General features: G+C 32.9%; 2 protein-coding genes and 1 pseudogene across 2 annotated transcripts; 1 reads left to right on the top strand and 2 right to left on the bottom strand.

Annotated features, from left to right (window-relative positions):
* Window positions 6,074-7,572, bottom strand: LOC104751614 (annotated as a pseudogene).
* Window positions 8,240-13,023, bottom strand: LOC104723790 (beta-D-xylosidase 1). Its single transcript, XM_010442201.2, has 6 exons — window positions 12,522-13,023; window positions 11,682-11,963; window positions 10,276-10,445; window positions 10,091-10,188; window positions 9,253-10,011; window positions 8,240-9,148 (listed from the first exon to the last, which is right to left on the bottom strand). Exons 1-6 carry the CDS (start codon window positions 12,942-12,944, stop codon window positions 8,553-8,555), a joined length of 2,328 nt encoding a protein of 775 aa, XP_010440503.1. The 5' UTR covers window positions 12,945-13,023; the 3' UTR covers window positions 8,240-8,552.
* On the top strand, window positions 22,840-26,772 carry LOC104723808 (serine/threonine-protein phosphatase 4 regulatory subunit 3). The gene is made up of 13 exons (XM_010442223.2): window positions 22,840-23,187; window positions 23,621-23,701; window positions 23,799-23,898; window positions 23,988-24,072; window positions 24,169-24,218; window positions 24,676-24,755; window positions 25,143-25,202; window positions 25,492-25,591; window positions 25,685-25,762; window positions 26,094-26,161; window positions 26,310-26,378; window positions 26,469-26,546; window positions 26,641-26,772. The coding sequence occupies exons 1-13, from the start codon at window positions 23,155-23,157 to the stop codon at window positions 26,770-26,772; spliced, it is 1,014 nt and encodes a 337-aa protein (XP_010440525.2). The 5' UTR covers window positions 22,840-23,154.

The following is a 26,819-nucleotide window of genomic DNA, read 5'->3' on the forward strand; positions in this document are numbered from 1 at the left end:
AATATTTGAATATACACAACTCTACAATGACCAGTTTCAACTTTACAAAAAAAACCGTTACAATGAACAATCACAACTTTTTTGTAAAACATACAATTTCAATTTTTTACAGATTTTTTGGAAAATTATCCAAAATGTATGATTGAGAAAACACAACTTTTGGTGGTATTTATTCGGATTTCTATTATATTCATCATTTTAAAAATCTTTTGTTAAATCAAGAATTAGAGAAATTTATTGTTTTTTAAAAGAAAGAATGCTGGAAAATAATTTAGAAAAATGTATAAACCATTGAGATTGAAATTTTAGTTGATTTTGTGTCATGGCAAAAAAAATAAAAACAGTTCAAACACACAAATATATATAGATTTCAAAAGATATGAATGTTCCAATAATCACAACTCTACAGTGAACAGTTGTAACTTTTCATAAATAACCGTTTTAATGATCAATCACGACTTTTCAAAAAATATCTAAAATGTATGATTGAAAAAACACAACTATTAGTCGTATTTTTGGATTGTTATTATATATAGATCGGTGTAATCGCATTGGCACATATATATAGAACTTAGGTGTATATAAAATTCGTTAAAAAAATGTTTGCATTTTGGGTCCACGCGTAAGAGGACGTTGGTATAAATACGGAGGTTATAATGACCATGCAGGTCCATATGGATCCTGCGATCCTCTCACCAACCTACATAAATCTGACCTTTGGTATAAATACGCTTTTGTTTTGCATATGAGCACTTGAGTAATAAATTACCCAACCGATCTCTTTGACATGTCCTGCATGTAACCCATATACATGTACACTTGTCTACTATCTNTTTTTTTTTTTTTTTTTTTTTTTTTTTTTTTTTTTTTTTTTTTTTTTTGTCAACTAAATGATATTTTCTTCAAAATGACTTTTTGTTAGATTTTTTTTAGGGTATACATTTGTATATTGTCTTTTTTTTAATATGGTATATGAATTTTTTTTTGAGAATTTGTTAAAAATGCCCCTTTTGTTATACCCCTTTTCAAAAATACCCTCTTTTCTGGCCATTTTTATTTATGCCCTCTTTTAATTTTTAATGACCATTTTACCCTTAGATGAAAATTATTTTATTCAATAAAAAGAAAAACAAAATTTTCCCGCCAAAAAATTTCCGACATATTTTCCCGCCAAAAATTTTTCAAAAAAATTTTCCCGCCAAAATTTTTTTTGTCAAAAAACTTTTGATAAAAAATTTCGAAAAAAAAAATTTTCCCGCCAAAAATTTTCCCGCCAAAAAAAATTTACAAGGTTTTTAAAAGGTTTTATAAGGTTTCTACCTTATAAAAGCCTTATAAACACCTTGTAAAGGCTTTTACAAGATTTTTTAAAGAGTTTTAAAAGGTTTTTTAAACAACTTGTAAACGCTTTTACAAGATTTTTAAAAGGTTTTTAAAAGGTTTTAAAAGGTTTTTAAAAGGTTTTTAAAAGGTTTTTAAAAGGTTTTTAAAAGGATTTTTAAAAGGTTTTTAAACACCTTCTAAACCCTTTTACAATGTTTTTAAAAACCTTGTAAAAGTTTTTATAAAATTTTTAAAAGGTTTTTAAACACCTTTTAAATGCTTTTAAAAAGTTTTTAAAAGCGTTTACAAGGTGTTTAAAAACCTTTTAAAGCATTTACAAGCTTTTTAAAAGCATTTACAAGGTTTTTAAAAGCGTTTACAATGTGTTTAAAAACCTTTTAAAAACCTTGTAAACGCTTTTAAAAGTTTTTTAAAAGCATTTACAAGGTTTTTAAAAGGTATAAATTTCAATATTTTTGGCGGGAAAATTTTTCGATTTTGGCGGGAAAATTTTTTTTTTTGGCGGGAAAAAATAATATTTTCAAGAAAATTTTTCGATTTTGGCGGGAAAAAAAATTTTGGCGGAAAATTTTTTTGGCGGGAAAATATTTTCGATTTTGATGACTGTACATTCTTGCTGTCACTCAAAAAGGGTAATTTGGTCATTTTGTATATAAAGAGGGGTAGTTTCAAAAATGGTCAACATGAAGAGGTATTTTTAAAAAGAGATATGGAAAAAGGGGTATTTTTGAGAATGCCCCTTTTTTTTTCAACTAAAATTTGAAAATGAAATTTCCAATAATAGCCACCAATATTAAAATGTTTACTCAAATTTTTGAAGTGTTTTTGTTCTTATGTTATATGTAAATAAGAGAAATTTAGGAAAAAAGGTTATTTCCCCTCAAAAATGTGTTAACGCAAATAGTAGAAAACAAAAACACCGTTAATACGATTTACCTCACAAACAAAAAAGGAGTGAGAGTGAGAGAGAGATAGAGAGAAAATGTCGGTAATGATCAATATAGCTATCATCAAGTTGGATCTTTTACCCATTGCTAGGGACCTACTTTCAATACAGTACGAAGGAGTTCATGCATTAACGGTAAAACCTAATATACAAAGGCTTACGAATGAATATGCCTTCGAAATATTCTTGGAACCCCAAAAAAAAAAAAAACTATAAATATTAGCAAAAAAACTACGATAATAATTCTTTTCAAATCTATAACGCAGCTCCACCATTACTTTTGGTCAGTTTTAATATGCAATGACTACATACATTTTTAACAAAAATTCACTTTATGCCAGAATGTTGAATAAATAGAACAATTATTGCCGAAAAAATGAGTAGACAAATCACTGGTGTACGATCAGTAGTAGTTATATATGTTTTTCAGTTTTGAACTGAATGGCAAACTAACTTTAAGGGAATTTGTTCTTATCTCCAATAGTTTTTTTAACTAATTTAATTTGTAGAGTTTACTCAATATGGAAATTACTCGCTTTCGGAACTCACTCGATTGTGGAAAAATGTGAATCAAATGGAAAAGAAGAAAAAGTTATGATGAACATATGACTCATATTCTACGCCCTTTAATCAATGTCATATGTTTTTCAGCAAATCTTCTTCTTCTTTATTTTTTTCCTTTTTTATGTGAAAAATCAAATCTTTTTTCAGTAAATCTTAATCATGTCTGCATAATGAAATCATAAGTAAACCAATTTAATTATGTCTCTGATCCGCAAGAAAACATATCCATGAGTAGGTGAAGATCTTACGGTTGATAGGATGATAATTATGTTATTAACTTCTACTGCTTTAGACCCAAATGCTTCCAAAACACTAGAGCACACAATCTCGAGTTGATAAATGTAAAGGGTTATTATCCCGATACTTTCCGGAACAAATTCTGAGGAGTATCAGTGATACGCAAAGAGACAGCTAACAAATTATAATTAGTACAAAAAAATCAACAACAAATTTGGAATTCTACTATATTAATTGAAAAGTACAAAATTAAAAATCATCTTGAAAAATGTAAAAATTTACATTCAATTGCCATTAGAAATTGTTAAATAAAGACTAAAACTGTTGAAGGTGTAAAAAATAATTATTAATAATCATCTTATTATCTTATTACTTATTATTAATCATTAATCAATCAAAATTAATCACCCAAAATCAAGGGTTACATGGATAATTAATCGACTTAAATGGACTTAAATTAAATACATTAACCAATTAATCGATCTAATCCCAAATCTTTGGCTAAAACTATTGAGCGTATAAAAAATAATTATTAATAATCATCTTATTATCTTATTACTTATTATTAATCATTAATCAACCAAAATTAATCACCCAAGAAGCGTGCATGCATTCTGAGTTTTTTACACATTATTAAAAAAATTAATTAATTTTTTTTGAGACATATCAACATTTTCTCCAAAAATTATAATACAATAATTTAACTTTATACTTTATACTATAACTTTATACTATAACTTTATACAATAATTTAATTATAATACAATAGTATTGCAGGAAGAGTTTTTCATCAAAAAATTAATCAACCAACATTTTCAATCATAAACCATTATAAATAATTTAACAAATATCTTATTACACATTTTTCTAAAACAAAATGTTTAGCCCGCGGTCTACCACGGGTTAGTACATAGTACAAGATTATTTAGGGTTTGTTTGCATATTAGTACATTTTGGAACTTAATTGACAAACTAATACATTTACTATTCAAAATTGGAAAAATAGGTGTTGTGTAATAGAAAATGTGTGAGATAGAAGAGATTGTGAGACATAGGGTTGGGTGAGAAGATTACCAAAAGGGGTATGTGTGTGTGGGTGAGAAATAAAGTTTTTTTTTCTTCAATCATAATTATTCAAATGTTGTTAATATAATACTTTTTTAGAAATTTTCTTGGATACAAAAAAAATCTAAATTTTTTCCTTAACAATTTGATATGAATTTTATTTAATAAATTTTAAATATATTATATACATCTTTTGTATCCGTACACCTTATTTAGTGTACATATGTTTACACATCTTATTAAGTGTACATATGTAAACACTTAATAATGTGTACAAACATTTGTACACTTAATAATGTGTACATACATATGTACATTTAATAATGTGTACGGATACAAAATTTGTAAAAAATATTCAACATTATCAAATAAAATCATCAAACAAAATGCATATCAAATTATAAACAAAAAAACATAGGTTTTTGTACATCTTTAAAATTTTAGAAAACAAATTTTAATTAGCCAGCATTTTGTTTTTAAGATTATAGAAAACATATATTTGAAGAAAAAAAAAATCAGAGACTCAGATGGCATAAGTTGTAAATATAAAATATTGTTGAGGGTTGGAAAGTCTTGTAAACAGTAAAAACAGTAAAAATGTGGAATTTGCTAATTGTAAATAGTGATTATACTACTTTTATAATTATGTTTTGAAAACTGTCTAAAATGCCAAATATTACTATTCTATATGACATAATCGTAATATTCTATATGACATAATCTCATAAGTAATTATTTTATCTCGTCTAAAACTTATTTCATTGAGGATTGAGCTAAACTGGAGTATTTAATAAAACAGAAACTAAAATATAATAACATTCTCATCAAGTAATTAAAAGGGTAGCTACCATAAATCTGACAACTACAGAGCCGCGAGACAATTTCATCAACTGCAACATTGGAATGAGCAGTGACCAGTACCCTACAACCAGATCTGCTTGCAATTAATCCACTGATAGCACCGATAATTGTCCTCGTTTTACCAGTCCCAGGAGGACCTTGAAGAAGTGCCAATTTATAATCACCAACTGCAGCACTAATCGCCTTACATTGACTTCTATTATATTCTGAATTTTGGCTTTTCTGAAGACCATTAGATAGTGAAGGAAGATTAAATGTGTCGATATCAGAACCATGCTGACTTCCTAAGATATATTCAAGTAAGGGATGATCTCTGATGAGTGATGATGACTAACAAGTAACAACGCTTCCACCCCTCTTATATTAGTGGTAAGGTCTAGAAACCGACCAACATTCCAAACCTTACGCTTCAAGAGCCTCGTCGCGTTTGGAAAATCCAAATATACCCGGTATGTGAATGCTTTTGTAGAATCATCACGTATGCATCACTTCATATACATGTACACTTGTACCCTGTGTCTCTAGAAATCAAAATATTTTATCTTCAAAATGAAAACATTTTTTTGTTCAAATCTGAAAATGAAGTTCCAAAAATATATGGTAACCAATATTCAAATGTTTATGCTTTGTGGAACTCAAATCTGTAAGTTTTCTGTATTTAATTAGGTCTTATGTTATATCTTCTTTTTTTTTTGTCAAACAGGTCTTATGTTATATCTAAGTAAGAGAGACTGAGGAAAAAGTGATATTTCCCCACAAATTGTTAACACAAATAGTAGAAAAATAAACACACCGTTAATACAATTTACGTCACAAACCAAAAAAAAGAGCAAGACAACACAGAAAGAGTTTCCGCAACTTGATGCAGCGATGGATCTAATGAACCCATTTTGTGTGTTCCCAATCTTGTAACCTTGTTTTTATCCTTTTTTGCCAAGGTTTCAAGGACCATGTGCTTAACGTTTGTACAAGCCAAACTTTTTCATTTATAATGATATTAACACTCTTAGCAAAAAAAAAAAAAGAGTGAGAGCGAGAGTGAGAGAGATTGAGAGATGTCGGTAATCACTAATCAGTATAGCTGTCAAACCACATTACAAGCAAAGACAATGTACACAATCAAATGGATCTTTTACCCATTTCTAACGATGTTTAGGCTTTAAATACAGTACGAAAGAGTTCTTGCCTTAGCGGTAAAACCTAATATACAGAGGCAAGAACTACAAGAGACTTCCAAGTGACTTGTCAGGCAAGCAGGGAACTATGTGAAACTAGCAGAGTAGCGTAGAGAAGCTGATTCCATGAATCAGGAACTCCAGGTAGGCACCAGTGGCTACAATCTTGAAACATTCTGGCTGCAGGAGAACTTCCTCGGACCTCCACAGGCTGTCTATAAACCGACGGATGACCGTCCGTTCTGTACCAAGTCATCTTCGTTATGTTCATGTAAAACACTGGCGTTTTCATATCAGAGATTACTGATTCGACCACTTTCATCATCCATGGATACGCTCCTGTGTACGTCTCGTTCTGTATCGGTCTTGTTTCTCCATCGCATTCTCCTCCGTTGTTCCACGCCCCTTTCCTGCAGTTAAAAACTCTCGAGTCAAAACCAAATTTCTATACCCTAACAGAGATTGCTTGGAATGAAAGGAAACTATTCTCTACCTAAAATGTGAAGAGGAGTAACCGACGAAGAAGACTCTTGTTCTACTACTGTTGATATTGGAATCAACCCAATCAGCCCATGTATGTAGAGCTTTTGTGTAAGCTTCTTTCACTTCTAATCTTTCGTAAACTCGCTTCCCCTCCTGGAAATAACCTTTCCTAAACATCGAAAAACATAGTTAACTCAGATATGAACAGAGACAAGTGTAAAAAAGAAAGGTTCAGTTCATAGTTTCATACCCTTCGTATGTTTTCTGGTGAGTCCACCAGTGACCAGTGTTAAATATAACAATGTCTGCGTTTTTGTATATCTTTGTCATCGATCGTTGGATCATATCGAGTCTCAGCGTCTCTCTTCTCTTCCCGTACACATCTAAAGCTTCTGATTCTTGAACGAGGAATGGTGACTTGATGAAGTCAATAGAACAGTCAAAGTCCTAACCCCAAAACAAATCAAAACTTATCACAAACCTAAAACGTTAATTCCAAAAACCAATGGGGAGATTATGTTTTCTGGGATAGACTTACTTTGAACCTGAAACCGTAAACCTGTGCCACTAGCACCCGATCCTCCTCCGCCAAAACCTGTCCCTCCGCCGTTAAATCCAGTACCAGAACCTATCCCTCCGCCTCCCACACCTGTCCCACTACCGCCACCTCCAACTCCTCCACCTGAATCTCCTGCATCCGATTCGTCTTCGTCACTGTAAGTGTTCCCTGTAAAATTAATTAACATTTTTTAAATGAAGTTACCAAAACCTTGCAAAAGAAGTAACATACATGCTTGTGTATAAAATGAACAACAGACCTGGAAAGGAAATTAAGAGGAAGAAAAAAACGACAAGGGTGACTGAGATCCGGAGGTCTCTGATGAATGAAAACGCCATTGTCAAGAGTTCACAAGAATGATTAAATCCACCTTATATAAATTCCATTTTAGTTTCTGAAAATTTTTTAAGTCTTGTGGTGCAAGTAAGTAGAGTTTAAGTTTCATGTAGAAGGTTAGAAAAAATACATAAGAGAAGTTTCTAGCAGTTGAATACAAAGTCATCACCAACCCGCTCTATGTTTTTTACTTTGCCTATTGTAAACCATTTATTGACTGCCATGAAATTAAACCATATTAGGAAGAAAAGTAAAATCAAACCTAACAATGATCTCAGGGCTCGACACGAAATAAGATGTTTTATTTGTTTTGTTTGTTTTATAGCCAAAGAAGGATCTTGAAAAACTAACTTTAAATACATTTTTTAAACCTAACAAATAAAACTTAAATATATTCAAACCAAACTTAAAAGTGATATTGGCTACGAATGAATGCACTTGTAAAATAAATCTCATCCACCATACCAACATCTTCATACCATTCCATGAACCTATAAAGTTGCAGTGAGTCATTTGCGACTTTATGCCCAAAGTTCCAACCAAAAACTCCTCTTACAACACCTAATATATGTCTAGACAGAAACAGACAAAAAAAAACATAGACAGCAAAGTTTAAAGCGTATTTGGAAAAACGGTAATAAGTAATAACACATTTCAAGCTTATCAATATGGGACATTTATTTTAACATTTATTTTCATTTATCTTTAGTTTCACCATTTTACAAGGGCTCCTTGTATTTCTTATGTTGGGAGCCACAAGTTACAATAACTTTGGTCCAAATAAAAAACAAAGGAAAAAAAAACACATATCTAAGAAGCAACCCTTTGGTGCTTCTTTGCAAATTTCATACTTTTCTTGAGTATTTAAATTTCATAAGAAAATAAACCTATCTCTCTATATAATAATAGAAATAAGAAGAAACACTTCACTTTGTTAAAGATCATGGTTTCCGTATTTGTTGTTTCTGTTTATATGCCTCCGTCAAAGTTGCGGTTGGACTAAAATAGTATGTTTAAGGTCACCGATGTGCAGCTTATGCTCACCCATTGGGATTCTCCTCTTTCCATACTCATCAACCACACCAAGATGCTTGCAAGCATCAACATCAATTTGAACTGTCTGTTTCCCCCCTGCCGTGACATGAACCTTTTCAAACGTAATCAATTGTTTGTTCACACCCAATCCTTTTATTCCGTTTTTCGGCGGTTCGGCAAAGACGAAAACCGTGTGTGTTCCATCAAATTCACCGGTGTTCGATACTTCAACGTGGACGGGCATTTTCGGAAATGAGTTGCAGTTGGCGTGAGACACTTTGATAGAGTGTGATGAAGAGTTGAAAATGGCATTGGCAGAGTTGAGATTGGAGAGTGAAACTGATAGTTGGGCCAATGGGCTTTTGGCTAAACTGTGAGTGAAGGTAGTGTAACTTAAGCCGAACCCAAATGGAAATACCACTGGACCTTTGTAGAATCTATAAGTCCTTCCAGGGTAATTTCCAGATGCTCTCATGGCCATTACCGTCATTGGCACTTTAGCCACATAATCTTGTGGATACCATGTCATTGGTAGCTTTCCTCCTATCATAAGATACATATAAAATATTGACTGTTAATAATCAAAGCTAAATAAATTTAATGTTTAGTTTGGCTTAAAAAAAAAAAAATCATTGTTCGCTATGTACCGGGGTTAGCAGCACCAAAGATGATATTGGCAATGGCAGCTCCACCCGCCTGACCCGGATACCCAGCCCATATGATAGCAGCAACACGAGGATCATTCTTAGCGAAGGTTACATCGATTGGTCCACCACTCATAAGGACCAAAATCACTGGACCTCTAGAAGCTTGAGCCACACGGGTCACTAGGTCTTGTTGGAACCCTGGTAAAAGCAGCCCCGTTCGATCGCGTGTCTCCGCCTCTATCGACTGATCCAATCCCATCACAAGAACCGTTGCGTCGGCTTGACGCGCCGCTGCCTCAGCCGCACCAAATCCTTGGTTTCCTTTACAAGCCACGCCGGCACAACCAGCTTGGTGAAGTGTCCTCGCGTATCTTGAGAGACCTTGCAAAGGGGTCGTATAGGAGCACGCTTTCCCTGCATAGTTTCCGATCATAGTCTCGGTGACATCGGAGTTTGGTCCAATCACGGCGACGGTGCGATGGCGCCTAGGGGAGAGTGGAAGAGACCGGCCGGAGTTTTTGAGAAGAACAATTCCTTGATGAGCCGCTTCAAGAGCTAAATGTTTATGGGCCGGAGTACAAACATCTCTTGGCCCTAGGTTAGCATAAGGTCCAAGATTGCCATCAAACATACCAAGTCTCATCTGGACCGTTAATGTATTAGCAAGTGCTAAATTGATGTCATTCTCCGTTAACAATCCTTTCTTCACTGCACCTTCCGTGAAAATCGCCAAAAACGGCCCGCAGTCCAAGTCCAAACCTGTATAACGACACAATGTTTTTTCTTATCAAACTTAACCGGACGGTTCACATGCATGCAATTGAATATAACAACTTACCGGCTTTAATAGAGGCGGCGGCGGCTTCTTCCGGACTGTTGGTGTAATGTTGTTGGTTGAAGAAAACATCAACAGAGTCACAATCTGAGACAATGTACCTATATATATACGTATGCATTCATATTATTAGTCTATGAGTCAAATTTGATATGAGCTGTTGATTTTGTGTGACTTTTAAAACTTACCCATTGAGACGCCACTGACCACGAATAGTGTTCTTTAAGAGATTTTCATCAGCACATGTGGGCTTTCCATTGACTTGGTTGTACGAGCACATAACACTTGCGACCTTTCCTTCGGAGACACATGATTTGAATGGTACATTGTATGTGTCTTCTAAATCTTGTTGGGTGACCTAAATCCATTAATAAATTAAATAAATAACCCATACTTAAGAAAATTTTGACTAAGCCACCCCCTACCACTTTATTACGTTAGTCAATGATATTATATTAGCTTGAATATACTAATCCTAAAATTGTATTAGTTTAAATGGTTAGCTTTTTTTTTTTTCAACAAAAGTTTAAATGGTTAGCTTTTATGGAAAAATGTATTAAAAACACTACTAGTTCAAGTTAATTTTATTTTATTTGAATAAACTTTATATATCATAATTTTCTTCTAGGTTTGAGGTCCCAAATTCTTAGGACCAACCATGCACCTATTAGCTATCTATAATAATAAAAGCATACTATTATCTTGATGCATATCAATAGTGAATTCGTTTAGATGGTTATGGTTTAAATTATTTATGCATGAGAAACGAATCTTTTTTGTTAAATATAATTTAATTTATTGCATATATTTGGGATGAACAAGATAAATGGAAAGGAGCTTGGCCCAAGTTGGTCCACATGAACCAATTAGGGATAAGATTCTCCACCAATATTACATAAGACTATGCATATGACACATCACTAAGTCACGCTGTCTATTGGCTTAATTAGCTGTTATATATTAGGCAAATGTTTTTTTTGTATCTGACTGTGACATGCATACAAATCTACACATATTTTACCTATTTGATGATATATTTCGATTGAGTAGGATGAAAAAAGTCTTTTGCAAGATTGCGAAGTGACGCATATTCGACGGAACTATAAATAACTAATGCCTCACGATGGAGATATATATTGATTTAAGCTATCTTCTGAATTTAGCGAATCTTGTTACGAAAGAAGATAAAAGACGATTGGCCATTATTAACGAGAAAACGCATATTTAGTCACATCCAATTAATTCGTTGCGTGGAGCCATAAATAATAGAAAACGACATAAAGTAGAAATTTCTAATTCGAGAAAGTATATTTACAAGTTTCAGCAAAAAAATCTAATCTTTTGTTTTTTTTTTCTTGAAAAAAACGAAAATGAAATTTGAAATTTTTATGAAATGACGAACCACTTAAAATGGAAGAATAATAGAGTAGAGACTCACGGGTTCTCTTTTATTCCCATACAAATTCTAAAGATAATGTCTAAAAAATTTTTTTAAAGAGTTTTAGCATTTTTCAACCAAAGAAAAGAAGTTTAGTAGTCAAAAACTTCAAAACACATAATTAGAGATAAGTAAGTAAATGTGAATGAGATTTACCTTAGCGTTGAAATGGAAACGGTCGACGCCATTCCAGTTATCAAGATCATAAGCGGTGTAATGTTTGCAACATGCGGCGACTTTGAGGCGGTTACCGGCGGCGGTGCCCTGAAGTCCCCTGACGTAGCTGGCGGCGTATTTTCCGGCAACGATAGGATCTTCACCAGGAGTTTCTTGGCCTCGGCCCCACCGTGGATCCCTCAGTATATTCACATTTGGACTCCAATATGTCAGACCGGCCACGCCTCCATTGTACATAGCTCTTGCCTCATCAGACACCACCTTTTATTTTACCATAAATTATGTTAATTTTGAATATATATATATTGTCCGTATGCCTTTGCTTTTGTTGAAAGAAATAAATATACTTCATATTTACACCATATGATAAATAAAAGTATTATTTTGATATTCACTGGTTATAGCTAGCTTGCCCATCATCATATAAGTATTAAATTTGGCAAACAATACATAAACATATAACATATGTGTGTGTATATATATAAATTACAAAATATAAATTCGGTTCAACCCATAGTATTTCAAAATATGTTTTATATATATATACTGGTTTTGGATTTGATGTCTAAAGTAAAATATACCGGTTTTGGACTTTGTCTAACTTAATTTTCTGACTTATTCGATGGACTCATGTCGTAGTCAGTAAAATTCATGTGAATTATAAATTTCCAAGAATAATAAATAGAGAGCGTCCTACTAATCTATCACTAGTGTATGACCTCTAACGATGTCGATGACGTTTTTCACGTAGAGAAATCATAAAATCTTCATTTTTAAAACTATATTTTTTTAAACACAAAAATTCTTAATTATCCTCACCCGTCCGATCTCTTCCCATAGAGACTGGTTGAAAGAAGCTGCCGTGGTGATGACTTGTGGGAAGCTTGTGGCGCCTGGAAAAGCACCACCGAACTTAGCGCCGGGACCAACGTCGGAAACACCGTGAAGGGCTTCGGACCACCACTCATAGCCTCCAATACCGAGGCGTGGCACGGCGGCAGCATTGTTGACGAGGTTACGGATCTTCTCCTGCAACGTGAGCCTCCCGATCAAATCTTGAACCCTCACGTGAATCGGTACGTTAACCCGACAGAACCGGAGCGTCCGGGTTAACCCGTTTGCCGGATCGCATGCAAAGAGTGGGCGAAGTGACTCTGACGAGTGAACCAAACATAAGAGGAATACAAGTATAACGACGACTTTGTTGCCGACTAAAAATGCTTTATTATTATTACAAGACATTTTGATATATCTGTGTGTTTGTGTATGTGTGTGTTGTAAAAAACTATGTGTGTGTATACATGTGATGTTTGTGTTTTTTAGTTTTCATGTGATAGAAAAGTGAACGAGGTATTTATAGAGAAGTTTTAGGCGAAAATAGATGACAAAGGATAAGAGTCTCTTGTCATGAACATAAAATAAGATAAAGATAAAACAATCTAGTTGGGCAAAAATGAGATATCTCAAACCAAAAAAAGAAATTGCTGAAAAATATTTAATAATTTATTTTCCCTTTTTTAAAGTGTCAGTTTGTTTTTCCTTTCTTCAACATTATTTTTACGTTTTCTCAGTGATATATTACATTTGTCGATATTTTTACATAAAGCATTACCAGTGATGATGATTCCTTTTGAACCGCACAATCTCTTATTATAATTTCATCGTAACTTAGAAATATGGAATTCACTACAATCTTTTTTTTTCAATATAATACTTTTACAATGGATCGACTTTAACCAAAAAAAAAAAAAAAACTTGGTAGTAAGACTATATATGTTCGATAGATCTACAACAGATCATCTATTATTTTTATTTATCAATACAATACATATATAACAGAATTGTTACTATCTAGCATGAAGTATTTGATGTGTTTCCTCAATTTAATTCAATAAGCATAACTAATAAATACTACATCAATTAAACCTGTTAATTTTTTCAACGTTAAGACTCATTTGTTGTTAACTGTATGGTATTAATTTGTTGAAACCACCTACCGTAGCCTCCCCTCCAGTCATGTCCATGCTTGGACTTGTCCCCCACCGCCGCCACTACATCCGCATAATCCCTAACGCTGGTTAAAAAATATAAAAAATGGTAACTCCTTTTTTTTTTGTTTAAAACGGATTTTTCTATTAGAAAATTAACATTAATTAAATCATAACTCACTCGAAGTTAAAAAAAAAAAAAACAAATTCTCTCACTCTTTTCATGACATAATACAGCTAACAAACTACTTCAATTTTTTTTGTTATATATATAAACTATTATATAATTCCTTATTAAACATACTAACAGTATATATTATTGATTATACTCATAAAACATTTTTATACAAAACAATCTGGGGCCTTGAGGGAGGGTGGGGAATCCTATCAATGTTTTGTAATTAAATTTTTTTAAAAAATATATGACATAAAAATTTAAGGTTTGGTGGCATGTAAGACTATTTAGACATGAACCCATTCATGACCGTATTATAGTTGAAAGATGTATTACGGAGTCGAAAATAAAATCCTCCAATTGCATTTTTAATCATGAATAGTAATCATAAACGTGTTAAAAGCAAAGAATACACAGTTTTTTTTTTTTTTTTGCAGTTTTTGAAGTTTTTTCTTGATCATTAAAGAGTTCAATTATTTACATATGGTTAGATGCATATAGCATGGGAACAAACCACGCGAACAAGGTCGTGGGCAGACGAGGCAATGTTATTTCTCATCAGAAGCAAATAAAAAAAAACAGAAAGAGTAATATTTAGTTATTCTATCAAAACATCTAGTATATGTATAATAATAATAACATAATACCAATTTAGTTCTATATAGTATATACTATGCATAAAGATTAGAAAAATCTAAAATGAAACGTAAGACATAAAAAAGCTGTGAGACAGAGAGGGAAGGTTGTCACGGGTCTCGAGTCTCGACTCTCATTAACCAAATTGGCCAATAAGCATCTAGTCATGTTGCCCACACTTTCTTATTTCTTTTCCGAATTGTTATTTTTGATCATTAGTTCTCTTTTTTAAAAGTTTCCCAACAGATCAGCTTATTGTTAGACATTCATTAATTATTAATAATTGACCCATCAACTGATATCAACGTAATGACGCCCGTTTACGTTTCTTCGATTATATATATTTGTGGTTTAATACAATATAATAAACTTGATGTTGACGTTGTGATGCAAAACTACACTAGAACAAAGTATTATATGACTTTGTAACTATTTTGGGTTATAAAATCCAGCTTGCAATTATTTGTCTTTGATTAATTAAGGACACTTTCGTTCGAGTTATATTGGACACGAAACTTTATATAAATATTAAGATTTGTATTTCTGCTAACAACTTATCATTTATTCGTTGAAAACGAATGACTACCATTCTGTTGTCGAGAACAGTCTGATTGTTAGCGATAAATTGATAGTTAGTTAATTACTAGTCAATTCAAATTAGTTTAACCAAATCATGAGTTAGACAGAAATTTAAACGACTGTGTAACAAATTTTTATTCCTATTGCAACAGCTATGACTGTGTAACCAATTCAATATTCGTTGTTGTTGACTATGTTTTTCCATTTTTACACTACAAATTTCCGACAAATATATCTATAAGGGTATGAAGAACAACGAAAGGAATAATCCATCAATGTCAATTTTTTTACTCTCGCTACATATCACATATGTAAAACCTAGCTAGTTCGATTATGTCCGATTTTGTTTACATTTTTACTTTGTTGGCTTTATTCATGTAACATTTTCCGCTCTATGTAGTAAACTACGATCTTACCATGACCAAACACTGAATTACATTCAAAAGAACAATTTGCATCTTAGTTTATGGTTAAAACAAATACATATACGTAACTACCTCAAACTTTAGCTAAATGTTAAATTACCTCAGATCATTTGATTCGTTTTTGCGCCGTAAAGAGCTTAACCGTTTGCTTTATATACGTTGGTTCCCTTGTACATGCTTATTATTTTGCTTTGTAGACTTGATATATATATGTAGGATATTTGTTAATCTGGAAAGCAACCAAGTCCTCAAAACAAGTGTTTCATTTAGTATATAAATATGCCCCTATATCCTCGATAAATTTATTCTGCAAACTTTTTCATATTCTTTTTGCTAAAAACTGTGGTGATAATTTTTGGGTGAATTAGTGTAGTAACCAAAATTGTAAATATATTTAAGAATATAGCACATTAGTTTTAAAAATTAATTATATGACATAAGGGGTAGGAAAAATTACCAATGGGGGAGAATGTTGATGGTTTGGAGGAGGGTGGCCGCCGGAGGTGATGGCCGGAGATGGTGGTCGGAGTTGCTGGCCGGCGGTGGTTACCGGGGTGGTGGCCGGAGGTTGTTTTCAGCAGTGGTGGCCAGAGGTTCTTTCCGGCAGTGATGGCCGGAGGTTGTTTCCAGCAAAGGTGGCCGGCGGTGGTCGCCGGAAGTGGTGGACGGCGGTGGTCGCCGGAAGTGGTAGTCACCGGAGTAGATGGCCGATGGTGGTCGCCGGAGTAGGTGGACGGCTGTGGTCGCCGGAAGTGGTGTAGGGAGTGGTGGTAGAGGGTGATAACAGGGGGTTAATCTTGTAATTATTATAAAAAATACACCCTATTAAATATTTCTATGGTTAGTTTAGCTACTGAATGAATTATAAATTTTTTTGGGTTATACAGTGCAATTTTCCATAATTTTGTAATAAAAAAATCGTCAGCAATATAGAATTGTTACTTCGAGCGGATAAAAATCAATTTTTCGAATGAATGATAAAATAAAGGTTATGTTATAGTGTGTTTTTTTTACTAACAAATCTCCTTAAGGGTAATATGTGAGCACATAAATTATGTGTAAATAGTAGTTTTTAAAATCTAAACATTCCCCGTCACATGGATCATCATTAGTACACGGAGCTACCAATTTCCGGCGGAGTTTATCCCCGTTACATGCAGAAGTTGAAGCTTTCATTTGGGCAATGTGGTGCATGATTGGGCATGATTTCCGAGATGTGATTTTTCTTACAGACTGTTCAGACTTGGTGAATATGGTGTCTTCCCTTAATAAGTGGCCAGTTTTCGCAACATACCTAGACGACATTCGGATAGACAGGGAGGAGTTTTCTTCTTTTTCTTTAATTCAAGTTTCACGAACCGCAAATGTAAGAGCGGATTTTTTGGCATGCTAAACGCGTGTATCTCTGCATTATGTTTTGTTTGTAAATAATTTCCCTTCTAATTGGCTTGTTTGAACTGATTATTTTGTTTAAAAAAAAAAATCTAAACATTTTAATTTTTTAATGTAATTTTTTTTTCACTCAATACTAATAAAGCATGACACATCACATAGCCACAATTTCATATGTTACGTGGACGTTATTTTCTCGTTCGTTTAGACTCTGATAAGTAAATAGAGACCATCGGTTTGTACTTCTCATATTTGCATATCATTCTTTGGCATCTAAAATATTTATAACCAAAGTATTCGTTTTACGTAATTAAAACAAAAGAACAAATTGCACGAGCTTGGTAAGGTTGATACAAACAAAAGCCAAAAAAATAAATTGACTGAACGAATATATATAACGTATAATAGGAATCTTATTGGTGGAATGATTTTTAACTGTACGGTTCACAAGTGGTCTGAACAACCGAAGAAGTTTTACAGACACGTGATTCCCAACAAATAACACTCTCTGGTGACACATTAAATTTTACTTTTGTTATCTTTGTTTCTCACAGAAGTAGTAGCACTTAATAGTTTTTGTCTATACCAAAAAAAAAAACAAAAAAAACAAGTTACAGTGTTATTTTATCTTTTAAAATAAAGATGAACAAAAACATATTCGAATTTAACTGGCCGCATTAATAGATAATAAGCCGGATTATAAAATTCTAAAGAAATCATAGTTTTTTTTTCTTGATACAGAAGAAATTATAGTTTGCACACATGAAGTATCAACGTTTCTAGTAAACTAAAAACCCCCATAAAGATGAAATGATGGAGAATATATTAAAATATGTACGCAAGTAATCTAAAAGAACATGTGCCGGTAATAACTCATGGATCGAGCTAAGATCATTTCAAATACTAATATCTTACGATAACAAATGATTAAGATATTAATGCTGCTTAGATCAAAATTCATTTTGAAAGTCTACTCAAACCTCGTGCAAAGTATTGGGTATTATTTACATGGCAGCCTCAGATCAATTATGGCGGTTTGTCTTAGTTACTATAATAAAGATTCAGTTACCAATTATTCAAACATATATTTAAATTATATGTTATCGTAAAAAAAAAGTTGAAAAATCATTTGATGATAGTTTGTATTGTGGGAGGGTTGTTAAAAGGTGGGAACCAGGATTCGAAAAATATCTGGTGCACCAATAACCTACTGGTGGATTTGGATGTAATTTCCTTTTCACGGTGAAAAGTTAGAATCGATGTTCTGTAAAGCCAGTTTGGAATCCATGATGGCGGCTAGTTGGGGGTTAGTGGGATCCACATGACGGGTTGTCACGTAATATAAGTAATATGAGAACTTGTAGAAATATATTCATTGGTAAAAAAAAGAAGTGGTCGAAATTGTAATGAATAATACCCACCAATTATAGTTTTTTTTTGTCATTTATAAACAGTAAACTCATAAGAATTTTCATGAAAATATTAATAACTAAGTGGACTATCAAAATACTTTATGTGGAAATTTTATGTTATCTTATAAGTGGTATCCTTTACATTCTAGAATTCTAGTGTTCTATCAAAGCTCAATAGTAATATATTTATTCTTTGCCAAGATATGTGCTCATCCTACGAAAGATACCGTCAGAGTAGTAAACTACATTAACAATTAACAATTAACAATTTAAATGAAAACATACATTTCCACCAATCACAATAAAGTTATAACATAGCAGACAAAATGTATAAATGAGTACACATCTATATATGTGCGTATACATATAAGTTGGTTACTGGATGATGTGAGGGGCGAAACTTATATATTTACTTTTCTCTTTTTTTTTTTTTTTTTGATCAAAATATATTTACTTTTCTCACTTATAAATGTTTATTAGGAAAAAAAAAACTATAATATATAACAATAAAAGAGAACATTCATATGATTCGATATGTCCGTTTCTGTTAACTTTCTTCTACGAAATTGATTACGACATTACTGTGCCACGTCAGCCTCCCAATCCAAGTCAATTCGTGTCAATCCACCCAAACAAAATAGTTTCTTACAAATATTGTAATGAATAAGATATATTCATATGATCATATCTAATTATCTTCAATCTTGAGGTGATCAATGATTTTGAAGAAAAAGATTCGAATATTTACACTAACAAGTCAAAATTATGTTGAATAGATCTAAACAACCGTTAAAGATATAGTCAAAATATGAAGAGATCGCATCTAATAATTTAATCATTGTCAATCGGTTATAATTAATTATTACAAAAATAATTACTTCGAATCTCAATCGGAATTATTTGATGCATCTTATATATTTTGATATGTAGATGTGCTGGATATAATAAACAAACAATCGCATTAATGATGAGCAACTTATATCTCTAGACAAACTTATACAAGTTGGAAGAAAATTTAAAGATCATATCTATATGGGAATCTCAAAAAATAACAGAAAAAAAAAGATAGAATTTTAGGATAAAAAGTTTTTGTGGTTTGCTTGGAGGCATTGCCAACTAAACAATATCTGTCTCTATATGTATGAATTATGATGTATCCCTATTCATATACTCATAGTCTCATATGCATGCACATGTTACATACACATACATACATATATATACTCTATGTATATCTTTAAGATTATTATATAAAATTGTGTTTCATTAAATTGGCAACGTAACGTGACTTCGATGCAAGAATGCGTCTTCTTGTTTCCAACCTTCCAATGATATTAGACAGCTCTATCTCTATCTTAACGACTCATTTCCTTTCTTTGGATTGTATCACACTCTATCCACACAAATGACACAACTCACTTCTCATCTAATCATATTTTATTTTTTCATGTTTTTTTCTTTCTATAGATAATTCTTACAAAAATGAAAGTATAAAAAATCATATACATGTGGGTTAGTTTAGTTATCACCGGACGCACTCGGTGTGAACTTTGGTCTCTCTCTAGTATAAACCAGTGTTCAAGAAAGCGCTAGGCGGTATCTGGGCGGTGATCCAGCGTCTAGCGTCTAAAACGCTTAGTTGGAGCCTAGACGGTTTTTAGGCGGTTTAGACGTTTACAACATAAAACATTAAATATATAAAATTATACAAAAATTTATGTTATATATAAAAATAAAATAAAATATAAATTATAAACAAAAGTAAAAAAAAATATATTTATTTAAGTTATATTAACAACATATAAATGTTTATAATTACGTATATAGATATAAAACATAATAATTTAAACTGGTATAAACACTAAACAGGACCGGTCCAATCAAAATTGTATTATACCAGTCGATTTTTTTTTGTTCCTTCTATGATAAAATAATTTTAAACCTTTAAATTAAATGTTTGTAAACAACAACTTCTTAATTAAAAGAGTTTGTTTTCTTGGATAATCTGCAATGATTGATTACTAGAAACAAAACGTAGTCTAATTTTTGTTAGCTTAACCCGCTTGTCTTTTGAACCGAACATGTCTATAAATTATTTTATGTCTTTTTCAACTTTAATTTATATATTAGCAAGCTGGAAGTTTATAGTTTAATACAATTGTGGAGAAGAAAAAACTGAAAACAAACGAGGATAAGGCCAAGGCTGGGCCCAAACCGAACCTAATTTGATAACAAATCTAAATTTGATCCATTCCATAAGACTTCTGAAACTTTTGCCGTCCGGGTAACATCAGTTGGAGGAGGGTCATGCTATCACACACAAACCCGATCCGAAGTTATATTCTTGGGTTAATTAGGAGAATACCACAATTTTGAAAGTTATTTAAGAGAATACCACAACAACATTTTTTCATTGGAAAATACCATAGGATCCACGTTTTTTTTTGGAGTGAAAAGACTTAATCACCCTTTTCTGTTTTAGTGTTAGATAGAAAGAGTGAAATATTTGGTGTGATTTTTTAAAATAGCATGTAATATTTATATTTTACATGTTATATTGAACTAAATAACGTTTAATTGTAAACCCAAACCGACAAATAATCTCGTTTTAATTGTAAAATCTAAATCATAACCATCTAATTTCGTTTTAATTGTAAAATCTAAACCCTAACCATCTCATTTGTGAACCCAAACCGACATATAATTTCGTTTTAATTGTAAAATCTAAACCCTAACCATCTTATTTGTGAACCCAAACCGACATATAATTTCGTTCTAATTGTAAAATATAAACCCTAACCATTTCATTTGTGGACCCAAACCGACATATAATTTCGTTCTAATTGTAAAATCTAAACACTAATCATCTCATTTATGAACCCAAACCGACATATAATTTCGTTCTAATTGTAAAATTTAAATCCTAACCATTTCATTTGTGAACCCAAATCGATATATAATTTCGTTCACAAAACAAAAATTACATGATATTTAAACAAATAACATGTAATATATGTAATGGGTATAAAAGTAATTGTATATGAGGAGAGAGAATGCACTGTGGGTCCTATGATAGTTTCTTAAATACTTTTGAAAATTATGGTATCTAGTGCATATTCCCTATATTCTTTTACACGTTACGTCATACGTTTGAAATTAAATTGCTTTATATAATAATTTCAAGATTATTATATAAGTTATCAAGAACATTTCATAATCCACACAAAGTAAATCTTGATGCATGCACTCATATCATATACTCATATATCCTCCAAATGAATCATAGTGCACTACTGCACTTTATATTCTCCCTTTTCTTTGCAACAACACAAGAAGTCAAGAATTGATCGTGTCATAAACAAACCATGCATGAACGCTCTCATTCAGAAGCGTCATTTTCCCCCGGTTTTACAGAAACTGCACTTCTCAAGACTTTATAAATTCTTTTAAAAGAAGAAACAAATTTTATAATTTTAATAGATTTTGGGATAAACAAAATTTTATCAAATTTGTAACGTAATACAAGTTAATTTTCAAAAAATTGATTAATTTTTTTTTGTAAGGACTAAAATGACTTCATATACTTATTTAATGTTCGAAGATGAATATTTAGAGGTTCTAATCATACGATTAGTTAGAATCTCGAAACCGGTTATGTCTCGGGTTACCATTAACCGTCTATTTTTTTTTTGGGGAAAAAGTCCTATTTCTCACAATAATGTATGTTGATTTTAATATATTTTTTAAAAAACTATCGTCAAGGCATCCCATGGCCTTAAATCATACTCAAGTCTCTCTAGTTTAATCCTTCTTTCCACTTTTGAACTATTCATCAATTCATGTCATTCTACCAAAACCAAAAGGCAATATGTACGTACACGCAGCATACAAACGTAGATGATAAAATAAAGTTATACTACTTGGACGTACTGTCTTCTAAAATTTGAGTCCACAACCAAAAACATTGATATATATATATATATATATATGTCAGTGACTCACTGCCAAAAGATCGTCGGGAACTAAAGGCTCCTTCATTATTTTATTTGAAACTGTGGTTTGAACTCATGATTGTGTATATCGGTCGGTCAGCGAGTCATGACGCGTTCACCTTATCAGAACAGAAACATTACGAGTTCTAGTGCACGTAGAATTCTAGTCGGATGAAGATCTCAGAGAATTATGCTCGATGACTATGAGTATAAGGCTAGCTCGTTAGTGAGTTTCCGAAACGGTAACATGTTGAACTAAAAGGAGTGTACTGTCAGTGTTAGTGTGTTACGCAATTGTTGTTCGTGCTCCTTTAATAAAATCATGACCCCAAGTTATACACAAGAGGGTCCCAAGCACGTATCAAGTTAGATTACAAAATAAATTGTGGAGGTTGCTTGGGGAAGCCTAGCAAAGGCCCAAAACCTTAAACATAAAGCCCAATACGTTATTTTATTATTATTTAATGATATATTCCGTAATTAATCGAAATTTGAATTAATTTTGTTTTTTCTTTTTCTTCTCCAGCGGAAGCAAAAAGACGAGCTTGTGCGCAGCAAAAGAAATAACAGAAACACACAGAGAAGTGAGAGAGAAAGAGAGAGAGAGAAACTAGAGAGAGAAGAAATGTCAAAGTTTCTTGGTTCTTCGTTAGTGGCGGTTACGAGTTTCTGTTGATTTCTCTTCAACCTTAAGAAAACTTCAAAATCTCCCATCTCTATCTACTCCGTTTCGTTCTATATCTCTTCTTTCTTCTTCTTCTTCTTTCTCCAAGAACCCTAAATTTCGCTCCCTCCGACCACCGTACTGAATTCTTCGGCTCGATTCTGGTATCTACAGTGGTGATAGTCAGCTATGGCCACTCCGGTTAACTCCAATTCGATTCAGGTGTGTCTCTTAGCTCTATCTTTGGTTATCTTCTTGTTCGTTAGTTACTCTGCGCGGAGATGTAACTGAGAATTTGAGTGCTCGCGAATCGTGTCTATGCAATGTGTTTGATATATCTTGGTTCAATTGCGAATCAATTCACTACTGGAGTGAGGTTTTTAGAGGATCTGGAAGATGGGATTCACTTGATTTGCGTTCTGTTAGGGTTTGTGTATGAGGATATAATAAATACTATGTTCTTAGGATTTGCGCAGTGAGGACAACTAAGATCTTTAAGATGTTGTACATATAAGATTCAAGACTTGATTTCCAATTCGTATAAGTCCATGGACGTTGACATTGGTATTACAAAGAATGGTTATATTAATCATTTACTTGCAATAGTTATGTTCTCCTAACGCTGTTGTATATTATGCTTGTCATTATTGTTCAGCGAGTGAAGGTTTATCGTTTGAATGAGGATGGTCAATGGGAGGATCGAGGAACTGGATACGTTACTATGGACTATATGGAGGTTTGCTCTAATTCCTGGATCCCTCCTGCGGCCAAATGTTCTGCAGTGCGCATTCTGGAAATAACTTGTAGCTAAATGGAAACGCTAAAACATGCAGCGATCGGAAGAACTCGGCCTAAATGTCATTGATGAAGATGATAATGCGACATTGCTTGAACACCGCATAAGCACTGAGAATCTCTACAAGCAGCAAGATGGTACGCTTTGTGTATTGTGTTTTTATTAACTATTGTATCTTCGGTTGTAGAGTTTGTTTGCCTAACTGGGTATCTGTATCAATGTACAGACACAATCATCTCATGGAGTGACCAAGAGCTTTCAGCAGAGTTGGCTTTGAGCTTTCTAGAGACTGCCGGATGCACTTACGTATGGTGAGTACAATAAAAGTTCTATTGTCTCCTTTTGGAGGAGCCTCCATTCTACAGATCATTCCCCTGACTACAAAAATGGTGCTTCGTCCTATTCAGGAATCTAATATCCAGTATGCAACAAGTTCTACATTTCAATGCTCTGAACGGTAAGAGATTTTTCCTGACCAAAGTATTTGTTCAACTTTCATATCAGTCTGATTTTCTGCTTATATTTAACTCTTATATTTTCATTTTCTTATTATATGATCAATTTGTCATAGGGCTCGGTTTGAGGTTTGCATTTTAATATTTCTGTAACTGTAGTTCAAGGGGTTACCTAGATAGAGTTATGGATTTGTGTGGCCAGTTCTCATTCACCATCTGTGAACAGTTAGACTTCCGAATAGTTGACAAGAAATAATTTGTTTCAGAACTTTCACAGTGATGAAACTTTTGATCAATTTCTAGCACTAATTATATTAATATTGAATCTTGTATTGAAATATAATCATAATGATGACTGCAACTTTTTGTTTCAGCACTTTCATGATAATTATATTAATATTTTCTATGTAATGGTCACAAATTTTGTATTTGACAACATAATCATCTTTACTTGAGCAGGCGAAACGTTTGACAACGTGATCAGTGAGTTAGAGAAGCTTCCTGATGTCAACCGTTCTAATCTTCCCCTAATACTCAAGGTTCTAAGATAAGAGTGATTGTGTGCTTTCTTTGCTTGTGGTTAACTGAAAGCTATACCCTTCTTTATAGTATCTGTTGTAGTTGAGACTTTAAGACTGTTTTTCTCTCGATTACTTTTGGATACCTACTTTTTTTTTTTTTATTACTTTCATTTGTCTTTTCATCGTCTGGAGTATTACCGATTTTTCAAAGTTTCTTATGATAATTTGTATCTCCCAGAAATACGATTGTATGTTCTCATCTTTATTTACGCTCTCAGTGCATTTATGTTCAATTGATAAGTGGACATTTCTTGTGTTAAGTAGTGCCCATTATTATCCTGATTTTGCATTCTAGGTCTCTATTTTGTCGAGGATTTGATGTATTTGTTTCTTTCTTCCCTGCAGATTGTTACTAAATATGGCAGCGCCGATAAGATACGATTAATCGATCTTATGTTGAAGGATGTAAGTAATAAGTGCATTCCAAAGTTCTACTGTTTCTTTTTGTATGAAAGAAGTGGGTAGTCATTCTCGTCCTCTCTTCATTATTATCCTTAATTTTGTTCGCCCTGGGTAGTATACTTTTACAAGAAAAGGTTTTTGGTATCTGAGCTATTTCGTCTTCCAGTTATAGCCGAGTTGTAATCTTGTAGTGCTTTCATCACCTTTTTAGGTTTTTATTCTTGTTAATTTTTTCAAGGACTGACACTGAAACCCTCCTTAACCTACTTTCTTTCCTGATATCTTGATGCAGGATGCTTTCTTTCAGAAATTGATGGCTGTATTTGAAGCCTGTGAGATCAAAAACGATGTTGATGGCCTTCACATCATGTTCAATATAGTCAAAGAAATCAGTTATTAATCACATACATCTCAACACCATTTTTTCTTACCAAGCTTCAATATTTTGTGTTATAAGCTGCTATCTTGTTTTTATTTTTATGCAGTTTCGCTCAACAGTTCTCAGATCCTGGAGATTATCTTAGGGGATCAACTCTTGATGAAACTTATTGGGTGCCTTGAGTGTAAGCTTCAAGACTCTGGTTGAACGTTGATGATTATAACTTTCAGACGAAGAAGGGCATGACAAGTAGCATGTAGCTGTTTTGTATTTATGGGATAAATGAGAGCGTTTAATAATATATCATGTGGACTTAAACTGGGAACTTCTCACCCATGGAGAGTGAAATATTTGCGTGCTCTTTGGTGGACTGTTTTTTCCTATCTCCTGTTAATTAACATGTTACCTAGGGTTTGAATTTGGAACCGCAAATGTTATAGGCCAAATTTTTTTTTCGTGCCCTCTTCGTAATCTTTTGAGCTAACGGATTCTAAATGATTTGTTTCTCCTCACAGATAATCCCGATGTTCCCAAGTCTCAACAACACCGGACTTTTCTGAGAGAGGATGTTGTTTTTAAGGAGGTAACATAAAGTTCTCGTATGTTCATGATTCCATGTAATTCTGGACCATATTAGCATGAACTGAGCTTAGGGAACAGATAATTCTGGACCAACATTCTGTGGGATTTTTGTGGAAAACATTGTTATTGAACCTCACTACTGTTTGCAGGTTATACCATTTACGAATCCACTGGTTCTCTCGAAGATACACCGAACATATAGAATTCGTTATCTGAAGGTTCAATCCCATGAAATCTGCTGAACACAGTTTACGAAATTTGTTTTTTTTTTGGGACTTTGGTCTCACCTTTTTCTCAACATTCTGCAGGATGTTGTTTTGAAGAATGCACTAGATGATGCTACATCCGCAAATCTAGATTTAGTAATCAATGCAAACAATGCTGCTGTAAGCCATCTAGATAAACAATCTCAAACTTAACGCATTGAATGCAATACTTATGCACCTCATATGTTGCTTTATTGATGACTATGTTCTGTAGGTTGTTACACTGCTGAAGGATGACATCCAAGAATTATTTGCAAGGCTACAGTCACCTTCTACATCTGATGAATCAAGGAATAATTTGGTATTTCCTGCATCCGTCATATCTAAGATTATGGTCTTTATGTAATTCATTGAGTATTGTATGAAAATGGTTATTTTAGTTGAAATCCATGA

Source organism: Camelina sativa, chromosome 2 (assembly GCF_000633955.1).
Source record: "Camelina sativa cultivar DH55 chromosome 2, Cs, whole genome shotgun sequence".
Taxonomy (NCBI): domain Eukaryota; kingdom Viridiplantae; phylum Streptophyta; class Magnoliopsida; order Brassicales; family Brassicaceae; genus Camelina; species Camelina sativa.

Excerpts from the sequence above, each read along its gene's own strand:
- LOC104723808 (XM_010442223.2), top strand. The coding sequence starts at position 23,155 with ATGGCCACTCCGGTTAACTCCAATTCGATTCAG. Across the intron at positions 25,203-25,491 it reads TCGATCTTATGTTGAAGGAT|GATGCTTTCTTTCAGAAATT; the intron begins GTAAGTAATAAG and ends ATCTTGATGCAG. Across the intron at positions 25,592-25,684 it reads CAATATAGTCAAAGAAATCA|TTTCGCTCAACAGTTCTCAG; the intron begins GTTATTAATCAC and ends ATTTTTATGCAG.
- LOC104723790 (XM_010442201.2), bottom strand. The coding sequence starts at position 12,944 with ATGTCTTGTAATAATAATAAAGCATTTTTAGTCGGCAACAAAGTCGTC. Across the intron at positions 11,964-12,521 it reads TATGGGAAGAGATCGGACGG|GTGGTGTCTGATGAGGCAAG; the intron begins GTGAGGATAATT and ends GTAAAATAAAAG. Across the intron at positions 10,012-10,090 it reads CGCCGCCTCTATTAAAGCCG|GTTTGGACTTGGACTGCGGG; the intron begins GTAAGTTGTTAT and ends GTCGTTATACAG.